The sequence below is a fragment of the Pygocentrus nattereri genome, chromosome 1, assembly GCF_015220715.1.
Source record: "Pygocentrus nattereri isolate fPygNat1 chromosome 1, fPygNat1.pri, whole genome shotgun sequence".
Classification (NCBI taxonomy): Eukaryota; Metazoa; Chordata; class Actinopteri; order Characiformes; family Serrasalmidae; genus Pygocentrus; species Pygocentrus nattereri.
The window spans coordinates 19262630-19285512 of record NC_051211.1 but is presented as its reverse complement, the minus strand read 5'-3'; the positions used below and the strand labels follow the sequence as shown (position 1 = coordinate 19285512).

Genomic DNA, 22883 nt, shown 5'->3' with positions numbered 1-22883 from the left:
TCAGTCTTAGTAGTTGGTTGCATTTTTTACTTCTCATAAGCCAAGTAATCCTAGACACATTCGGTGACAGTCTGGACTCTTGCTTTGAGAACATCAGCAGCTTCTTTGTTTGATTTACACATTTTCTACTTTCTTGTCAGTTTCCTTTTTTTTTTTCAGTAACGTTTTATCGACAGCAACACAGTCTTTTATACGGAGGTCCGAAGAGGCCATGAGCTGTTGCTGTAATTTTCTGGCTTGTTATCTTAAGTAACTTATTTCTTCCTTACTTTTTGTATCATTAATCCTTTAAATTGTCTTCTCAAAGTGGAAGGATGAACATCTGTGCATTTTTTCAGATCTGAATAAAGAGTGGACCTCGTTTCTCTCCGGTCTCTTACAGAAGAAAGCTTTAAGTACTGTTTATCTGATGGGGACAGTTTTGGTGGTCTCCCATTTTCTCTGTATCTGTTAAATTTCTTTAACTCTAATTTTGCAAGTGGTTTACTTTGTATATAGACATCAGACATTTATTTGAAAAGTGAATAACTTGCACTTAACGTCTGTTTTAATAGGCAATATAATAAATGAAGGATGGATTTAACACTACTGTATTTAACATAAAAAATATCAATATAGGGAGTGGTTCCAGACTTTTGAATGGTAGTGTACACACAAGCAAATTAGCCTGCACATGCTCTATTATCACACACATATATACAGTGGCAGCAGTAGGGAAATGCTTACAGACATTCTATTAGCCAGGTTTAAGCTATAGTGGGTTTGAATGCAGGGAGTGTTTGGCCTCCTTTCATGGTGAAACGATTTCACACCGCTGCACTCGTTTACTGGACATCAGGCGCTCGTCCAGGGTTCCACTTCATTTCACCGTTTGCTTTACAAACATGCACACACTCTAATCCACCTGACCGATAGTGTTGTGACAGTGATGCTTGCATTGCGATTTGTTTTGCATGAGTATATAGCAAAGGGCAATCTGTATGTCTACCCATTAAGGATACTCAGACACACACACACACACACACACACACCCACACCCACCCACACATACAACATGCATACAAACGCACTGATGCAAGCACACCTCCTGAAGTGAGACTTTTTGTCGTCATTTGTGTGTGTGTGTGTGTGTGTGAGTGAGAGGAGTTGAGTTTAATAGACCTTCCACTGTCCTCTTTTTTAGGCTTCCTGTGTCACCTCCACTATGGGCTGAATGTTGTTCTTTTCTGTGCGTTTATGATGGACATGTACAGTCTCTTGTTCAAGACAACAGTGTGAGTGAGTGAGTGAGTGAGAAGGGCTGAGTCTAATGCGCATGTGTGCACTTTACTGTTTTTGCTATAGTGTGTGTGTGCGCGCGTGCGCGTGAGTGGCTGCTTTTGGTTATTGTGTACTCTACACTGTGCTGGTACTCTGGCATTAGCGGGTTTCTGCGACGTATGTGGTTTTTTTTAGTATATACACTCATGTAGCCTTTTTTATCGGCTGAACTGCAATAATGATTCTAAAGAGCATTTTTAAGACACGAGCGTGTGAAGGCCAAAACTGATCTGTCCCCAGCAGCCAGGAGGTTTACACACACCGCTAAAAAGAGATATTGTATGTTTCATGTTTGTGCTGTTGTTTTTTTTTTTTTTTTCTGTTTTTGTTTTAATTTAAGACAGACTTTTAACACTCCTTTTCAGTGTTTCCTTTTTGGAGATTTTACAGAGGAAAAAAGAAGAGTTATTTAAATGAAAGAAAAAAGACAGAGTTCTATAATAAAGATGAAGAGATTGGCTTGGATCTGTTTATTTTTTGGGGTCTGTAATAAGAAAACTGACAGCACCCACAAGCACACACACAAGGAGCATGCTATGATACATACTATAGTAACTACATTAACTGTGGTCATTACAATAACTATAGCAACTAATAGCTGTAGTAACTGATTACAGTAACTAATGGCTATAGTAACTGTAATAACTAGTAAGGTAGATATAGTAACTGTAATAGCTGCAGTAATTCTAATGGCTATAGTAACTGTAATAGCAACAGTAACTCTAATGGCTATAGCAACTGTAATAGCTGCAGTAACTCTAAGGGCTATAGTAACTAATAGCTGCAGTAACTCTAATGGCTGTAGTAACTAATAGCTGCTGCAGCTCTAATGGCTATAGTAACTAATAGCTGCAGTAACTCTAATGGCTATAGTAACTGTAATAGCTGCAATAGCTCTAATGGCTATAGTAACTGTAATAACTAGTAAGGTAGATATAGTAACTGTAATAGCTGCAGTAATTCTAATGGCTATAGTAACTGTAATAGCAACAGTAACTCTAATGGCTATAGTAACTGTAATAGCTGCAGTAACTCTAAGGGCTATAGTAACTAATAGCTGCAGTAACTCTAATGGCTGTAGTAACTGTAATACCTGCTGCAGCTCTAATGGCTATAGTAACTAATAGCTGCAGTAACTCTAATGGCTATAGTAACTGTAATAGCTGCAATAGCTCTAATGGCTATAGTAACTGTAATAGCTGCAATAGCTCTAATGGCTGTAGTAACTGTAATGGCTGTAGTAACTGTAATAGCTGCAGTGATTCTAATGGCTATAATAACTAATAGCTGCAGTAGCTCTAAGGGCTATAGTAACTAATAGCTCCAGTGATTCTAATGGTTATAGTAACTGTAATAGCTGCAGTAGCCATAGTAACTGTAAGAGCTGCAGTAGCTCTAATGGCTATAGTAACTAATAGCTGGGACACCTTTGGGATGAATCAGAGTGTGAGCCAGGCCTTCTCATCCAACATCAGTGTCTGACCTCTCAAATGTGCTTCTGGAAGAACGGTCAAAAATTCCCATAAACACACTCATACACCTTGTGGAAAGTCTTCCCAGAGGAGCTGAAGCTGTTATAGCTGCAAAAGGTGGGCCGACATCACTTTAAACCCTATGGAATAAGAATGTGATCTCACTCAGTTTCTTATGCGTGTGAAGACAGGCGAGCGAATACTTTTGGAAATATAGTGTACTTTTAGCCATATAGTGTAGCTGTAGTACCTTTAGTAGTTTTGGTAACCATAGTAAGTAATAGCTGTACAGCTATTAGCTGCTTGATGTAACTATAACAGTATGTAGTAGACTACTGTCAACAGAACCATGCCTTGGGGATCAGGGAGCACTGTGGATAATCTTGTTGGTAGACACTGCCCTTTCATGCTGATCTGTGGCCAATCTTGTGCTTGGCCTTACAATAGTTGAGCGAGAATGACCTGCAGAGTTTAGTTCCAACTGCAGTCCCACAAATCTGTCTCTAATATTTAGATGCTCCTGCTGACCTTGATTAGGTGAGATTAGGATTAAGAAGATAGAACTGGTCCTGGATCAGTGTAAAAGAGATCCAGATAAATATCTGTGGGCCCATCAAGACATTCACATAATCCAACAAACCAATAATTTCTATTAAAAATAATACACCTCCATCTTTAACCTCATTAAGGAGGAATTCTACCCCCCCCCCCCTAAATTATTGTATACAGAAACATTTGATGTGGTCACCTGTAGAGAAACATACAGTCTCAGATTACTGAGTTGTGATGTGAATATTTTATTTACAATCCCAAACCACCAGTGAACCCACATGTGTCTACAGAGTTGTAATGTTGATGATGGTAAATAGTGGTACATTCAGTAAAAAGTTTTCTTCTGAGACTCTTCTGCTTCACAACAGCCCTCTGCCATGAATGTGTTTGAAAAATAAAGGTTATAGGCCAAAACCTTCCCAGAACTATCATTTAACAATGTTTCTGGTATTGTATAATAGCATTTTTGAGTGAGTGAGAATATATCTCAAAAAATAAAGGGAACACTCAACTAACACATCCTAGATCTGAATGAATGAAATATTCTCATTGAATACTTACTTCTGTACAAAGTTGAATGTGCTGACAAAAATCACAAATCAATGGAATTCTAATTTATTAACCAATGGAGGCCTGGATTTGGAGTCACACACAAAATTAAAGTGGAAAAACACTACAGGCTGATCCAACTTGTAACGTCCTTAAAACAAGTCAAAATGAGGCTCAGTATTGTGTGTGGCCTCCATGTGCCTGTATGACCTCCCTACACCAACTGTGGTGCAACGTGGCATTTGTGGATGGAGCGAGACATGATGTCCCAGATGTGCTCAATCAGATTCAGGTCTGGGGAACGGGTGGCCACATGAGGTCTAGCATTGTCCTGCATTAGGAGGAACCCAGGGCCAACCGCACCAGCATATGGTCTCACAAGGGGTCTGAGGATCTCATCTCGGTACCTAATGGCAGTCAGGCTACCTCTGGCGAGCACATGGAGGTCTGTGCAGCCCTCCAAAGAAATGCCACCCCACACCATTGCTGACCCACTGCCAAACCGGTCATGCTGAAGGATGTTGCAGGCAGCAGATCGCTCTCCACGGCGTCTCCAGACTCTGTCACGTCTGTCACATGTGCTCAGTGTGAACCTGCTTTCATCTGTGAAGAGCACAGGGCGCCAGTGGAGGAACACCAATCCTGGTGTTCTTTGGCAAATGCCAAGCATCCTGCACGGTGTTGAGCTGTGAGCACAACCCCCATCTGTGGACGTTGGGTCCTCATACCATCCTCATGAAGTCAGTTTCTAACCGTTTGTGCAGACACACACATTTGTGGCCTGCTGGAGGTCATTTTGCAGGGCTCTGGCAGAGGTCCTCCTGTTCCTCCTTGCACAAAGGCGGAGGTAGCGGTCCTGCTGCTGGGTTGTTGCCCTCCTACAGCCTCCTCCATGTCTCCTGGTGTACTGGCCTGTCTCCTGGTAGCACCTCCAGCGTCTGGACGCTATGCTGACAGACACAGCAAACCTTCTTGCCACAGCTCGCATTGATGTGCCATCCTGGATGAGCTGCACTACCTGAGCCACTTGTGTGGGTTGTAGAGTCCGTCTCATGCTACCACAAGTGTGAAAGCACCACCAACATTCAAAAGTGACCAAAACATCAGCCAGAAAGCAGAAAGGTACTGAGAAGTGGTCTGTGGTCCCCACCTGCAGAACCACTCCTTTATTGAGTGTGTCTTGCTAATTGCCAATAATTTCCACCTGTTGTCTATTCCATTTGCACAACAGCTGTGAAACTGATTGTCAATCAGTGTTGCTTCCTAAGTGGACAGTTTGATTTCACAGAAGTTTGATTTACTTGGAGTTATATTGTGTTGTTTAAGTGTTCCCTTTATTTTTTTATTTATTTGATATATATATATATATATATATATATATATATATATATATATATATATATATATATATATATATATATTTACATATGTAGAAATATTTACAAGTATACAAACTATTGTCCGAATATATATATATATATATATATATATATATATATATATATATACACACACACACACACACACACACACACACACACACACACAACCCATTTGGTAGTACATACATGTATACAATAACTAATAAGGTGTAAAACATTCTTGGAAATTTTTCAGTGTCCAGAGTAAGGAATGAAATAATAATAAAATCCATATCCAGAATACTTGTTAAAAGCAATTATCAAATTGAATAATACTGAATAAAAATGAGTGTGAACAGATTACTCAAGTATATTATTCATAATTTAATAACCTCTTACCCTCCCCCCCCCCCAAAAAATTAAACAAATATCAAATAAAATATTTGTGTGTAAATATTTATTGATGTATATTGTGCAAACACAAACGTTCAGGTAGAGTATTTTGGTTAGGGAACTCTTAAAATATATAATATGATTATTATAGAACATTCTCCTTTTGCCATCCTCAGCGCAGGCAGCAGAGGGGGAGGCACACCGAGCCTCAGCGCTGCTGAACAGGGAGCTCAGCCGACTGTAGGAGAGGGACAGTGGGATATGACATCCGCCACAATCCGCTCCCATCCTCAGCCGCCTTCGGCTCAGCGAGCCTGACAAACAGTGGATCAGAAACGGCATCGAACCAGCTGTCGGACAAGCCAAGTATCGGGTGAGTTCGGTACCGATGGACCACCGAAACCAGCGGTGAAAAGGCTCGGGATTAGGGGGGGGTTGGTCTCGGCCAAGCTGGAGCAGCGAGTGCAGGGGGAGGGGGCGGATACGGCTGAAACTCCGTTAGCTTAGCGCTGCTCCACTGTCAGTGAGGGTGCGGCTATGAAAACAACATAAAAATACACACTTCAGACGTCTGACTGTCGAACGTAACAGTCTGGTAGAAGAAACGGGGGTAAGTAAAGCGCTTTCTTAAGGAGAGGACTGGCTACTACGGCTGTACACTTATACTGATACCCTGTTAGCTAGCATGCCTGCTAGCTACTGCTACTAACAGCTGGCGTTTGAACTGCAGCGTCGAGCTGACAGACTGCGCAATGTTTCTATCATTGTACAAGCTAGTAAACGTAGTAACTACAATAACCATGGTAGCTATAGTAACCATGATATCTGCGGTTGTAGTAACTGTTGTTGATCTAGTAACTATAGTAACTGCACTAGGTATGGTAGTGCTGTAGTAGCTATAGTAACTAACTGCTGCAATAACTGCGATAACAGCTAACTAGCTGTAGTAACTAGGTGCTGTAGTAAGTGTAGTAACAGTAGTAGCTATGGAATTGTAACTGTAGTAACTACACTAGCCATGGTAACTAGAATCTGTAGTAACTGTAGTAGCTGTTACTGCTACAGTAGTTAGTGAACTGTAGTAGTTGTACTTAACTACTGCAGCTCTAGCAGCATTAGCCTAACTAGTGCTAGAGAAAGCAGCTTATAAAGTCTCTGCTTGCGCTGTTACATTTGCTTGGTTATAAGTTGTGATAAATGTGAAGAAATATGTTTCAAAATGTTAACAGGCTGCAGTATTTAGCTGTTATTGACACAGTCAAAAATATGTTGCCTCACAGAAAATCTGAGCACAACTGAATTAATCTACTGTTCAGGAATATTTTTAATCATATTTTTGAGTGACACGGCATCCAAATTCTTTATCCGTCAGACATCAGCAACATAACACGGATGTTGTTTGGCCAGTCAGAACAGAAGGGTGGTAATGAGACTCTGAGGTCAGTAATCTGGGTTTCTTTACTCACTCAGTCTCAGACATGGCTGAGGAACATGTGAGGTTTTTAGACTCTGAATAAATGATGAAATCTCTCCAGCAGCATCACGTGCAGGGTTTCTCAAGTCTCACACACACGCGCAGCTCTCCTAGCTTGGCACACTGGCGTGTCTGTCTCTGTGCTTACACGCTCAGGGTGTGCTGAACAGCTGATGGATAATTCCAAGAATCAGCAGAGTCACTTCAAAAACTGGGGCTGCTCTCCAAGTTAACTGAATAACTGGTGTTTTCTGAGTCAGTTCTGGAGCTGGACATATGATTAAAGTCCTTTCCAAAACTGGAAGTATGGTTTAAGTCAGGTCCCTAACTGGGTGTGTGGCTTGTGTCAGATCCCTATCCGGATGTATAGTTTGAGTCAGATGCAGAATTTCACATTAGTTCCGCATACAGCAGTTTAGCCATGTACGCTCCCACAGAAGTTATAAGTGGTGTTTAAGTCTAGTCAGCTTTTAGGGTGAGTCACAATACAGGACAGCCATGTACATACATATATCAGTTTTAAAGGCACAGTAACAAAAACAGCATGTGTTATTTGCAGAACTGGTATTAGAAAATGATTGGAAAATGGTCATATAGAAGGTAAATGCAAGAAAAAGTGTTGGATTTGGACATATGGTTTGAGTCAGATCCATAGTAACCTGTAAAACCAAATGGGTATTTAGTGAGGATGCACCAAGATATCGGACAAAGTTTAGATTTGACCCATTTTTACATTTTATTTAATTACATTTTTTTATGATGTAATAATCTTACTCTAGAAGGGGCTGGATTCACAAAAGTTTCTTAAGAAAGAATCTTTTTAAATGTGTTTTTTTTTTTTTTTCCTTCATTCTTGAGAATCTTGAAGAAAAACATTTCTTAACTGTTTTCTTAAGAAGAGCTCTAAGAACAAGTACTATTCTTGAAAATATGTTCTTAAATAATTTTTTAACCTTATGACAGCCTCACACTTGGTCTGTAAGAGTTGACAAGGTAAACGTCAAACTTTACCTACTCCTGACCATCCTCGTCTCTTCCTTTCAGCCATCACCCCACAATTATTGTATTTTCCGTAGAGGATCATTTCCTGTTGGCTATTTCTTCCACCATAACCTCTAGTTCCTGTTTGATAACATTTTTAAAAATATCTTTTTGTTCGACGTTTCTCTCCTGTTGTGCTGTCCTCTGAACAAATTAAACAAAATACAGGAAATAACAGTTAATACAAATTCAAAATGTATATTGTGCCATTTATAATACGGGGCAAAATGCAGCCTACTTAAGAAAACAATTTTAGAAAAAGAAAATTTTGTTTTTGAGAATTGCATTAATGGACATTCTTATTAACCTGCAAGGTGCAAGGTTTGTCTTAGGAGTCTTTAAGTTTTTTCTTCATAAAGTTTTCAGGTATCCAGCCACAAAATGTTAAGGTTAATCTTAACCTAAAATGTCACATTTTTCTGTAATGCTATTTCAGGTGAATTTAGTACCAATTCCTCTTTTTTTAGAAGTCTATGTATCAGCATCAGTACAAATCTCATTATCGGTGCATCACTAATATTTAGCTCCATGTTATCAGGATATCTACAGTGTAAATATAACATTTGTACTGAAATGCATAATTGAAGTAAGCGTGTGATTGTATTGCAGTTGACCTGGAGCATGGATCTGCGAGTGGGAAGTAAGTACCGGCTCGGCCGCAAGATTGGCAGTGGCTCTTTTGGGGACATTTACCTCGGTAAGACATGTTCTAGAGTTATTTTTAAAAAAAACTTGTAGTTTTTTGTTATGCACACAAATTAATTGTCCTTTCATCATTCGCCAGTTTGTGACTGCAAGACCACTGTTGACCAAATATTATTTGGGTGGTGGATAATTTTCTTAGAACAGCAGTGCTGTTGATGATGGTAGTGTCTGAGTGTATCAAACGAAACAGTGTTGCTGGAGTTACAGACACTTGAGTGTCATCACTGGGTTGAAAGTGGCCACCACCCAAAGCTATCCAGCAAACAAGCAGGGCTAGAGCATACACAACTAATACAGGGCTAACACAAACTGTACCACAACAGGTGGAGTTTAACAGTACACCAGCATGGTAGAGCTGCTAAAGTTGAGGTTTCAAATAAAGTGTGTATAAAGTGCATGCACATGCAGTACATGGTTTTCAAATAAAGCTGGTTTGTTGGTTCTCAGGTTCTAACATTGCTACGGGGGAGGAGGTGGCCATCAAACTGGAGTGTGTGAAGACCAAACACCCACAGCTACACATTGAAAGCAAGTTCTACAAGATGATGCAGGGAGGAGGTAAAGAAGGAGAAATGTAAAAGGAACAGGAGGTCATGTTGTGAGGTCATGGGGCTGCTGATGTAGAAGTATTTAAGATGTAAAGAGTCAAAACTTAGTAGGCATCGTTCGCAGTGTTACGTATGGGAGTCAGTCATAGGAAGTTGTCCCTTCTTTGGTAGCTGTGACAGCCTCCACTCTTCTGGGAAGGCTTTGGAGTGTGTCTGTGGGAGTTTGTGCCCATTTAATCAAAAAAAGCATTTGTGAGGTCAGGCACTGATGTTGGTCAAGAAGGCCTGGCTCACAATTAGCATTCCAAGCTATCTCAGCAGTGTTCAGTGGGATTCAGGGCTCAGTGCAGGCCACTGGACTTCACTCTTCAAACTCTTTAGGCCGTTTCTTATGGACCTCGCTTTGTGTACAGGGGCATAGTCATGCTGGAACAGGAAAGGACTTTGCCAAAGCCATGAATTTGGAAGAATGTATTTCTCTGAAATATCTTTATATCCTGTAGCATTAGCAATACCCTTCACTGGAATTAAGGGGCCTAGCCCAAACCCTGAAAACAGTCCCAGACAATTATCCCTTCTCCAGTAAAGGAGAAATATTCCGGTAGGTAGCATTCTAGCATTGGCCAAATCTAAGTTTGTCCGCCAGACTGACAGAGTGAGATGTGATTCATCTCTTAAGACAACACGTTGCCACTGCAACAGAGTGAAGTGGTGGTGTGCACCTGATGCATGGACTGATGTTGCTTCCGGAGGCAGAATTGGAACTCTGTAGTTAGTGATGCAGCAGAGGATATACAATTCAGCATGCTGTGATTCAGCACTTGCTGGCCCCACTCTGTGCATTTGCAAGATCTACCACTTTGTGACTGAGGTCCTAGATGCTTCCATTTCACAATAATAGCACTTACTGTTGATTGGGGCAGATCTAGAATGGTAGAAATTTATAGAACTGACTCATGGCAAAAGGTGGCATCCTATGGGCGTTTCAAATCTAAGGTCTTTGAGCTCTTCAGTACAGCTGATTCTACTGCCATGGAAATTGCATGGCTATGTGCTTAATTTTATGCACTTGTTAGCAATGTGTGTGTCTGAAACTCCTGAACTCAATGATTAGCAGGGGTGTCCACATACTTTAGGCCATATAATATAGATTAATGGCTCTAAAAGCTACCTCACAAAAAAACATGAAATTGTTATGCATACGCTGTCTGATGCCTGAGACATAGATAGTGAAGTTTCTGTTAATGAACAGATATCCTTAGGGCTGGAATTGGAGGCTTAGTCTTTTAGTAGGTAGTACTTCTACTATGAGGCTCAAAATCAGTAGCACAAAAACGTAGTAGCAAGCCAAGGAATACATATAAAAACATGTTTTATTATTAAAAAAAAAAGTCATTGAAATTTGCTATAGGTTGAAACAAGGGGTGGCTCTTTAGATATGAGCTAAAAACTACAGCTGTCTGGTACAACACTGGAGGCTGATGGGGACTAACACAAGGTATTTTCTGCTCAATGGACGATATGCCAACATGCTAGTTTGTCAGAATGATGCATTTCTGTTCTTTTTTGGACTGGTTAGCTGTAAAACCGTACTACGTTTGCCTTCTCGGTCACATCTTTAGCTAAGCGTCTTTGGCAGTGCACACGTTTTTGAGTGGCAGAGTGTAAAATACATGCTTACAAATACCAGCAAAAGCATCATATTTTTTCTTGTTGAAACATAAAAGCACTGTTTCATTGAGTTGTTAGTCTGTGTTTTCTTCAGTCTTCCTGTGCTGAAACCTTGAGTCCCGAGTACCCGAATAGTGATTTTAGTATTCGAATACTGTGGCTTATAGCAGTGAAAAACTAAAGAATTAAACTTCAGACATCAAATATGCCTGACTGACTACAAGGGAAGAATTGGGTAAATTAGATTTTTTTAAACATTACAGTGTGTGTGTGTACTATTCTACTGTTTACTAATATGTCTGTGTATGTGTGTGTCTCAGTGGGAATCCCCTCTATAAAGTGGTGTGGAGCTGAGGGAGATTATAATGTGATGGTTATGGAGTTGCTGGGCCCCAGTCTGGAGGACCTCTTCAACTTCTGCTCCAGAAAGTTCAGCCTGAAGACTGTCCTACTGCTCGCTGACCAGATGGTAACACAGACACACACATCATTCTGTATCATTCTGTCTGTGCGATATCTAATATGTTTAGCTGTTCTGGAAATCGTAACATAAATAAATAGCATTATAGTATATAATGTATGATTAATGCTGTCAGTGCAGAGCTACTGGTTTTCCTGCCCCTGGTCCCAGATCAGTCTTACAGAGCACATAGACTCCAACACCTGATTCATCAGTTGCTTTAAACCTCTCAAATAGCCTGGCTTATGTGGTTTCTCACTATGTACAACATACAGGTATCTATGAAAATGGACAAATCTAAAGCACTGTTTCTCTGTGCTCCTCAGATCAGCAGAATAGAGTACATTCACTCCAAAAACTTCATCCACCGGGATGTGAAGCCTGATAATTTTTTAATGGGCCTGGGAAAGAAGGGCAATCTCGTGTACATCATCGACTTTGGCTTGGCGAAGAAATACAGAGACGCCCGCACGCACCAGCACATCCCCTACCGTGAGAACAAGAACCTGACTGGCACAGCCCGCTATGCCTCCATCAACACGCACTTGGGAATAGGTACTAACACATGTACACAGCTCAGTATTGCCAGTACATTTTCAGACAGAGATGTCATTTTAGTACATACAGGTTTGGGAGTAGTAGCATGCCATCTGCCACATGTCAGTTCCATAACTACATATTTGTGGTCGTTTTTTGTTTACCAAAAAAAAAAAAAAAGTGAGTGTGTGTGTGTGTGTGTGTGTGTGTGTGTATATATGTGTGTATATATATATATATATATATATATATATATATATATATATATATATATATATATATATATATATATATATATATATATAAATTAAAATGTAAATTAAGTGTTTCTAAATCTAACTGTAGATGGGGTGAGGGGTGTTTAATCAAAATTATATCTTCAGCTATACATTTTTTTTTTTTTTTTTTTTTTTTTTATTATTCCGTAGTTTTTTTTTTTATTGCCAGGTTCAATAGTACATTGAAAATTGTTTTCTTTTTATTTGATGTCATCGCACTTTTTTTTCATAGTATTCTAAAGCAGCAAAGGCAAATAATGTTTATTTAATAAACTACCATGTACTACTAACATGCAAATATTAAAAAGGCTGCAGTACTGTAGTAGTCATGTTTGGTGATTGATAACATTTACAGGACTTTAGTATTAGGGACTTGACTTGACACATGGGAATTGACTGTCTTGATTAGGTACTTGTCTCAGGACTTCAGTTACTTGTAGTTTACCTGTTACTTGCAGCTCATTGACTTTTTCCCACCTCTGGGGTCTGGTAAGAGCTGCAATTCAGATGTTTGTTTACAAGGAGATACATTTATTCACAGTTTCAGTTGTAATGTAAAGGCACAGAACGGATGTTGGTTAAATTGCTGGTAAATGGGCATCTGACAACCGCAAACATATTGACCGTGTATCCAGTAAAGGTAATACTGACGCTAGCAGACATGACATAGACATAGATATGAATCATGATATTAACACTAATCAGCAATGATAAATTGGCCTGGTACTTTATCACCTTAAATTATAGAAAACTAACTCGAGCCGTTCAGAGTCGAAGCAAAGCTGCATGGTTGCTATTGTAAGTCTTAGGCTTCAGACTACAAGCTGTTTCACCACAGCATCCAGTCATTGCCTTAATTTACATCCCAGGAAAATTACAGTGAATCACTGTGCCCATCAATTGCCTAATAATAACATGGCCTAATTTGTATAATCATTTTAAATGCCAACCCCTCCCTTTCTGAATATCACAGGTGTTGGTATCTCATATTGAGACAGTCATTTGTATTTGATGAAAATTTGTTGAAAATTTGCCAGTGCAGCATGCCTACACACACATACAGTATCACTAAAGATAGCACACACATTATTAGACACACGTTGATCAGTAACGAACACTGTGTACATTTAAATTAAAGCTTGCCACACATGGTTACTTTGATGCCAGACTTTAGCCGTATTTACCTCCGTAACATCAAGATATTAAAATGATAGTCTGGCAGTCAAATTTACACATACATCCCTTTGCCTGGAAAATGGACAGATGAATGGATAAATTTTGTTTATTAATGAGGTGTTCCTTTATCCAGTCTTATCTCAGTAAATGTGTGTTGACACATTCTGACCTGACTATAAAGTACAAAATAGATGATTAGCTGCCTTTTTAGCTGTACAAGCTGTCAATAGCTTCACATTGTTGACAGAAACAGCTCAATTAAAATGATTCACTACTGGCCTCTATAAGTGTTGTAGAACAGGTTAGAAGTTAGTGCTAACACATTATTTCTCTCTTATTTATTTCTCTTTCTCTCTGTCTATATACTTAGTCACACATAGGTGACCTTTTTGCATCTTACTGTTCTGCAACAATCAGCTTTTCCCTGAATGATTTGTCTCTATATTTTCTCTGCTTATCCATGATAATTTGTATTGAATACCCAAATAGTAATCTCAGTATTCAAATACTACCATTGCGAGTGGTTAACTGTTCACTCAAGTACCAGTGCACGTCCTTATATAGCACAGGTCAAAATTTAGAACTTCTAATTCTATTTATGTGATGTAAACAAAGGAATGTGAAAGCTAACAGTTGTGAAAAATAATCAGCTTAAATACTTATGATCAGAAGATTATGCATGCCTATTCAGAACATGTTTGTGCAAACAGCGAGTTTTAATATTCTCTTTTATTTTTTGTGTATAGAGCAGTCTCGGCGGGATGATTTGGAGTCTCTGGGCTACGTGCTGATGTATTTTAACCTGGGCTCGTTGCCCTGGCAGGGTCTTAAGGCTGCAACCAAGAGGCAGAAGTATGAACGCATCAGTGAGAAGAAAATGTCCACACCTATCGAGGTGTTGTGTAAGGGCTACCCCTGTAAGTAGTCTGTAAGAATCTATCAAAGAGATAAAAAAAAAAGCATGCAGTAGTTTTATATTAATTCTCACTCATAGTTATTTGAAATAGTGAAATTTTGAAGAAAGTGCTAAACTTTTAATCCACGTTATAGTAGTATTTGTAAGTAGGAGTTATTCAATTATAAAATTAATATGGAAAATTTGTTTTGTATACAATCTTGTTTTTCCAAAATCATTTTTGCCATGTTTTAATTTTTATATCAAAATTTTGACAACGAAATGAAAGATAGAAACACACTGCAAATCAAATAGTCATGTAGTTATTTATTACATAATATTTAGCAAAAGAGTAAGTAAACATGTAAAGGTTAAAAATGCATCCACTGTAGCTGGTCTGCTTGATTAGAACATTGTCTCTAAGTCATACATCAATTCTTCTCAAAACCTTAGGTTTAAAACAAAGATTAGAGTTTTGTGCATTGTAGTTTCTATCTGCAATTTCTTCTGTTTTTTTGTTTTTGTTGTGTAATTGTTGTACATTTGTGTGTTTTTTCTTTTTTTTTTTTTTTTTTCTTTCCTCCCCAACAGCTGAGTTCTCCACATATTTGAATTTCTGCCGTTCGTTGCGTTTTGATGATAAGCCCGATTACTCGTACCTGCGGCAGCTTTTCCGGAACCTCTTCCACCGGCAAGGCTTCTCCTACGACTATGTGTTCGATTGGAACATGCTCAAATTTGTGAGTACCAAACTGCTTCTGTTTCTGTGAAAAAAACTAATTTACCCAATTTTTTAATTACACCACATGTACAGTGTTAGAAATAAAGGTACTATGCAGGTACATTTTTTGTTCATCAAGGTACAAACAGTGTAATTGTTCCCTCAAAGGTACAACGGTGGTTTAAAGGTCCAATTGTGTACCTTAAATAAGTTTTTCCCAGGTGAAAAGTACACATTTGTATCTTTTTATAACCTGATGTTTTCAAACAGAACAAAAAAAACCTGGAGACGAGACAAGGTGCGTGGAGTCAATACAACTTTAAAATTATAATTTTAATTTTAAAATTAATAATTATGGTACAATTTTGTTGTGGATGTAGCCCTGACTAAAGGTACTGAGGTGTACCCTTGAGAATACCACCCTAGTGACAAGAGGGGTGCTGCCTCAGTGACAGTATCATACTTTTTTTCAGAAAGTGTAGTAGGACAAAAGTATTCCTTATAAATAACAGTCTGTCATAAAGGTGAGAAACCATATAAACATGAAAATGAGATTAAATTAACTAGTCCTTTGAAATGTGTTTAGACTAACACCCTGTGGACTGTACTGTGAACTGTAGTGCTGAAGAGCTGTGGCTGATCCAGCTCAGCCAGCATTTCATAATCAGCTAATCTGCTATATCTGGTACAAGGATTCCCCTGGAAAATTATTATTAGTGTTGATGCTGGTTCTAACTGCATTGAGCTTCAGCTTGTCTTTCAACATTACTTGGTAGACCTTGTAGAAGAGAAGTGCTTGAATGGGGGTGAGAATCTCAATTTGGCCCACAAGTGCTAACTGCACTGCTTCTGCACAACTCCACACTGCATTGTACTGCACCATTTGTAATATACTCCTGTGTTGGCCAATGTAGCAGTCATGAATACATGAAATGCCATTTTATGGTTGGAGGGTGTTTTTTGATGATTGCCATAAGCAAAGTATCCAAAATACTCATACCCATACTCAAATATATACAGTTTGTTAGACTCTATAATCCTCTTGCTGGATCTTAATAAATAAAATTCTCTTTTGGTCTAAAATAAAATGATAAACTTCTAAAGTGAGAGCTGTGATCAATAGGAAAGCAGTCCAGTAGTTGTGCTAAAACAACAGAATGTAATTAAACCCAAGAAAGGAATTAATAAGTAAATGTTAATGCAATCTAAAATAGAACTCAGTAAAAATGGATTACTCACTGAAGTACTTTAATAGATAATAAAGGTCTCTCTCTCTCTCTGTTTCTCTGTCTCTGTCTCATTCAGGGAGCAAGTCGGGCGGTGGATGAGGGTGACCGGGAGCGGAGGGGTGAAGAGAGAGAAGGTGGAGGGGTGCGGGGGTCAGGGGTCAGAGGTCACGCTCCCCCCGGACCGAACCGAGTCAGAAATGGGCCCGAGCAGCCATCCTCCAATCCTGCCTCCCGCATACAGCAATCAGGTAAAAAAAATATGTATAATAATAATAATAATAATGAAAAGAGAAGAAAAACGCATGTGTTCCCCTAGTTGTTTTTTTGCAAATCAAACACACACAACAAAGGACTGGTCATCCTCAGAGTTCAGACCTCAGCATCACTCAATGTGTTTGGGATTATTGGGATCATTACAAGTAGAAAATATAATCTGCTTCTAAGACTGAACTTTGGAGGTGTGGAAAAATACCTCTACAGATTTCTTTCAAAAAACTAAAAGCAAATGTCCTGAGAAGAATGGAAGCTGTAAGAAAGGCAGAGACTGGACACATTAATTGTTGAAGAATTTGATATTAATTTGATATTATCTAGTTGTTGAGGTTTCTTTGAATTTTGTATTGTACTGTAAACTTTCTACAGAGTTATGTACTTTTACCTTGGTTGGAGTGAGCACATCCTGGTTTGTGTGTGTGTGTGTGTGTGTGTGTGTGTGTGTGTGTGTGTGTGTGTGTGTGTAAAGCATTGACTCCTGTGCTTATGTTTCTAGGTAACACATCACCACGGGCAATCTCCCGAGGAGAGCGGGACAGGAAGGTGAGCATGAGACTGCACCGAGGAGCCAACGTCTCATCATCACAGGTACACACACGCACATTATTTCATCCTCACAAATACACACACTTTCAAGAATCTCTTATCCATACAGCTACACACACACACAAACCCTGCAGGGAGTGTTCATATCCTCCACACCCTTCTCTTTTGTTCTGTTCATTCATTGCTTACTCTCTCTGCAGGTTAGCATGCCATATGAGCACCTTGGAAAGTGAGCTGTCAAACCACACACACAATGACAGGTGAGTAACACACACACACCTGAATATTCATACAATATCATCACACAGACTGGTCAGACTATCCGTGTAGCCTTTGTAGCATTGAACAGTCTTACATTTAACAGGGATCTCAGTAAATAGCTTTACAGTGCACTGTGTTAAAGTCTGTGTCTGTACACCCTCTTACAGCGATAGTTTGGTAAAAAACTAAAAATTACAGTTTCCCCACTTACACTGTGTTGTTAATCAGCCGAGACATGATTGGAGTCAGAAGTTTGCTTCTTCATTTTAGCACTGGATCTATGAGGCCACTTGCTAACAAGTGTGTCTTTACCTCAAAGCATAGCATAGTGCCAAATGGCACGCATAAATCTTCACATGATTGCCTCAAACCATGTCAAGTTTTTGACTCAAAAAAATCTTTGGAGCTTTGGAGACATCTTTGGTGTAACTGCACATAAACTGGAAGAGAATGTTTTATAGCATGGGTTGTGCTTTGGATTCTTCCCCGAGTAGATCAGGTGTCAGAGCATGATCTGTTTAGACCAGTGTTTTTTGACCCCCTGTTTGACAGCCCCACACATCAGTGTACACATTAAAGAAATCACAGAATAATAATTAAATAGTGAGTCTACTCACTTAAAGGGTCTGGGGTCTTTACCTAGCACTTTGCCACAAACCATAAATGTTTTGCCTGGCACTGGAAAAAATACTTGGCCAAATACTTTTAAGTTCAGTCGTCAATCAAGAACCCCTAATTTAGACTGATGTTAGATATAGGTGTCTTTTTTTTTTTTTTTTTTTTTAAAGGAAATGTCAAGAACCAAACTGAAAACATCAGATTTGGGCCACTCTTCCCTCCTGTCTGAATGCAGCTTTAGAGATTATTTAACAGCTCAACATGGTTTGATGCAAGTGTATGATGATTTAGGCATAGTGCCAAGTCTCCATTACTTGTTAGATACCTTTTATTGGTCAAAGTCCAGTATATTTTAAAACTGACCTCCTGTTGTATGTTTGTCGTTTATACAGGGCTGCAAAACTCGCTCACCTTCTCCAGATATTCTCAGAGGTTTCTTTTATTTCATTTTTAAAACATATTGCCAATGAACCTGAAAGTTTGGTTGGAGAAAAATGTGGTGGGAGATGAACTGTTTAACACTCACCTCACCGCTATGCTCAAGGCTGAAGACTCCACTTCTTTACCCCACTGTTTCTGGCCTCACTTTTCACCCATCATCCCTCACTCCTAAACCATGCTTGTATTATGAAGGCTCAGAGAGAAGATGAACGTTGCTTTTAGTTGGGGTTTTGTATGTAAGGATACGACTTCTGAGGTGGTTTTGTTATCGAGACTGACGATTATACACTCCTGTTTAGAATCTCTGTGTGTGCAAACTTCTTAGACAGTAATGAAATGAGTCTGAGTGAGAAAGGCAAAAAGGGTTTGGAAGGTCTAAGGTCAATATAGGGCTGCAAAATATGTTGTTCTTTAATTGTTTTGGCCTTTGCAGTAAGGCTGCAATGTGCCCATCAGTCTGTAACCAATCACAGACGTTTAACTTTGCTGTGAGTATCCTGACCAATCACAGTTCCAGTTGAATTTCTGTGGGTGCTTTGATGAATCAAGGTATTCATATAGTCCAACAAAAGAAAAGTGTTTTGGACAAAATAATTCAGGCCAACCTTAATCAAACCACATTCTTTACTCACAAATATGTTTTAGTATATTGCAAGGCACATCACCGTTGCAGTATGTAGCAAAATAATCTGTATATGGTGTTTCGTCTGTAGTATGCAGTCTTAAGTCGGACTGCTGCAGCTTTTGAAGCTTGTATAGAGGAACTTGAAAGGAACAGTCCAGTGATTCTTCAGATTTTCTGCGTTTAGTTGAGTTGGTAAAATGGTGCATCATAGAGAAACTTGCCAAATCTGACAGTGGTGGTGAACCAAGGGTTGCAATGTCTAAAATAAAAGTATTACAATTTTATTTACTTAACTAAACAACTAGAGACCATATTGTGTGTTTTATGTTTAACATTGATGATTGTAAATCTAACAGAAAAAAAAGTGGTACATCTTAAAAAGTTAAGTCGGTTCTTATAGTATTTGGCTTTACAATACCCTGCATGTATCCCTTCACCATAAGCTTGTTTAAAAAATGTGTTCGACCAAAATCTTCTCAAAACTATTAAAAACAATGCCTCTGATTCAGACATCAGGCGACGTATTCGTGACTATTTTATATAACTTTCTCTGCGGGAGCTTTTGGAGGCATTGAACTCTTCAGACGTCTGGTTCCTGTTACCACCATTGTCAACATTTCAGAGTCTGTAAATTTTCCTAGATTGGAGCATTTCACATTACAAACCACTCTGAATGAATTTACATCTTAACCACTTAATTATGCAGAATTATTTAGGAATCTGTGGAATGAACATCTGAAAGGAAGGAAGAATTGTATGTGGAGAGTAGATGGAAAATGTCTTACATGTAAGAAGGGTGGTGACCAGTCTTGGAGTTAATGTCTTAATCAGTCTGTGCTGTTTGCTCTGTTATGGTAGTGGTTTGGGAGGAAGAAGCCAACATTAAATCGAAAAGCAGAAATGAGAGAAAAATAGAGGAAGAAATGCAGAATTCTTTCATTCCCCTTTTCACTTTTCTTCCCTCCTCCTTCCAAAGATCTTTGTTCTGTTTTTTTTTTTTTTTGTTGACTGCTCTGGTCTGCGCGAGTCTTTGCCTGACTTTACAGTGATGATACATTCAACGTGCCACATTGCTACATCACCCTTTTATGACATCACTGTCCCATGTCACATGACCAGCCAGCTTTCTTCACAACAGCTGATGATTTTATGATCATGTTTTTTTGCAATGTTTTTCATATTGGATATCTGGTGGGAAGGGGGTGGGGCTATTTAAAAATGGGCAGGGCATAAGATTTCACTTCCTTCACTTATTATTATTATTTTTTTTTTTAGCTTTCACTGTAAATATATTTTTTTTTAATTTTGGATTCCTGTGTAAAGCCAAATTGTTGTCAGGTGTTTAAGATGTAATGTTGAAAAGATGCAAATAAAACTGAAGGGGTTTAAAAAAAAATAAAGAAAAAAGAAAAAAAAGAAAACCTAAATAATACTGATACTAAACTACGGGAGGGCAGAGACAATACACTACTGGCTGGGTCACAGTGTTGTATGTGTGAGAGACTTATTTCTTCAAAATGTCACTTTTTTTCTATTAAATGTGTAGCTGCAGTGCGTGTCTGTGTAGTGGCAGTGTGCCTCTGATGTGTGTGCGTGTGTATGGATGATGGTATGGTTTGTTTCTGTCCCTTATGCACTCTCCATCACACTGCGGTCAGACTTCTCTCTTAATGTTTAATGATGTCATTGAATCACACTTACTGATTCATATACACGGATATAGAGTCCAATTTCAGGTGTATGTATGAGAGAGACCCAGTAGGAGTGGGGTGGGGGGTGGGGGGTTGTAGGGGTGGGCTATTGTATTGTGTACTGATATCTTGTACAGTTCTTTAACACACTCACTTTATTTACAACAGTATTTGTGTATATTTTATGAAGTAATAAAAAAAATCCTCACACTAGTGATTCTAATACTGTTGTCATTTTACTCAACACAGCAAAAGCAAATGAATGACTGATGATAATGGAAAAACTTCAAGAGGTCTATATAAAGGAAAACACATTTTCCTTAGATTTTTGTAAATAAAAACATGTAATATGTTAATTTTGTTAAAATAGCAAAACATAGTTCACTCCTCTGTACATAGTCCTTTGCAAAAATATAAACTGCTCAAATGATGTTTTGTTCATTTTCTAGGTCAGGATTTAGGTTATAATGTCATATATACACCATCGTATTATGACCACGTCCTTGTTTCTTACTTACTGTATAGCTGCACTTTGTAGTTCTACAGTTACAGACTGTAGTCCATCTGTTCCTCTGATACTTTGTTACCCCCTTTTATACTGTTCTTCAGTGGTCAGGACCCCCATGGACCCTCACAGAGCAGGTGCTATTTGGGTGGTGGATCATTCTCAGCACTGCAGTAACATTGATGTGGTGGTGGTGTGTTAGTGTGTGTTGAACTGGTATGAGCGGATCAGACACAGCAGTGCTGCTGGAGTTTTAAAACACCTCAGTGTCGCTGCTGTATCTCTTCTAAATATGGCATTTTAGTTTGCAGTTTTTTAATGTTGAAAAAAATAAAATATGCCATAATGTTTTATTTTTCCCCACTATGTTGAATTGTACCAGTAAATTGTGTATTACAGTGTGCAGATGTGTGTTCTCTGTAGAGGATGTGTTTATTTGCACTTAGAAAATCAACAAAATGGAATTTGAGGAATAGTGCCCAAACTTTGTATACAACCATATGCAGCTAAGCTGTGAAAACAGCCCGTTTTGAGTTTGTTGTTTCGGGGATACTATAAAACCATGCAATGATGTACAGTACTGTGCAAAAGTCCCTAAGTGCGTTGTTTATTTTAGCAGTAAATATGTTTTAACTTGTAAAAACACCATCTTTAGGAGTAGATGCAAATAAACAAAACAGTAGAAAGTAATTTCTCACTTTTGATCTGGCTGGAAGAACAGAGTTTGGTTTTGGCTGCTAGATGCTCCAGTTACATCACATGGATTTGTAAAATTCCATCAGCAACACGCTTGTTTTAACTTTATGAAGCATTGAATAACCAGACTTGGTGCTGGATGATAACTACAAATAATACTGGGCACGAGGAGAAGTTTGGAACAAGGTTAAATAAACACACCGACATAGAATCACTATAATCTCTATTAATATTATTTGTATTCATCATAACATTGGTGTCCTTCTGAGCAAATAAATGCTTATAACCCTGATGAACAGCATTTCATTCTAATTTTCTCAGCGGTGTTAAACTTGTGTGCAGTACTGTACGTTCACCTGTTCTACTAATGGCCTGTTCATGCTGAAGGTACCTGGAGTGTTTCAGCCCAGACTACATTTCGAATGAGGTCAGGGTCCCTAATCAGAACAATGCTCATTTACATATCGAGGCAAAACATAAAAGTAATTAAAACGGCTTGTTTTCTTAATTCAATGGGTAAGGAGAATTTAGAAAAAAGGCTAAATTAAAATAAAGTAGGGCTTTTTGTCACATAGCTACACATACGTTACAAAAGAAGCCAAGAATAAAAAAGTCTGTGAAGAACATAAGATGTGGGACCCTTAAGCCACGAGAGATTAGAGAAGGCTTGTTAATATAAAAGATGTTTACATTGCTTAGATAAACTGATGAATCGTCAAATCATTAAACGTCTTTTTCTCTATGATCCACTATTCTGTGTCCCTGTCTAGTTAGAGTTATATTGAATATTCAGGTGAACACTATAGACTGCAGTGAACTGTATAACAACAACATGGGACAGAGTA

General features: G+C 38.7%; 1 protein-coding gene across 2 annotated transcripts; it reads left to right on the top strand.

Annotated features, from left to right (window-relative positions):
- The first annotated feature begins 5825 nt into the window (after nucleotides 1–5825).
- Nucleotides 5826–20697, top strand: LOC108438290 (casein kinase I). Of its 2 annotated transcripts, none has more exons than XM_017716020.2 (11): nucleotides 5826–6020; nucleotides 8772–8859; nucleotides 9315–9425; nucleotides 11407–11555; nucleotides 11873–12101; nucleotides 14284–14454; nucleotides 15024–15172; nucleotides 16459–16630; nucleotides 17152–17243; nucleotides 17402–17461; nucleotides 18473–20697. In XM_017716020.2, exons 2-10 carry the CDS (start codon nucleotides 8784–8786, stop codon nucleotides 17432–17434), a joined length of 1182 nt encoding a protein of 393 aa, XP_017571509.1. In that variant the 5' UTR covers nucleotides 5826–6020; nucleotides 8772–8783; the 3' UTR covers nucleotides 17435–17461; nucleotides 18473–20697. The 2 variants fall into 2 exon arrangements, with proteins under 2 accessions (XP_017571509.1, XP_017571510.1); XM_017716021.2 differs by lacking the exon at nucleotides 5826–6020 and adding an exon at nucleotides 6106–6257.
- The last annotated feature ends 2186 nt before the right edge of the window (nucleotides 20698–22883 follow it).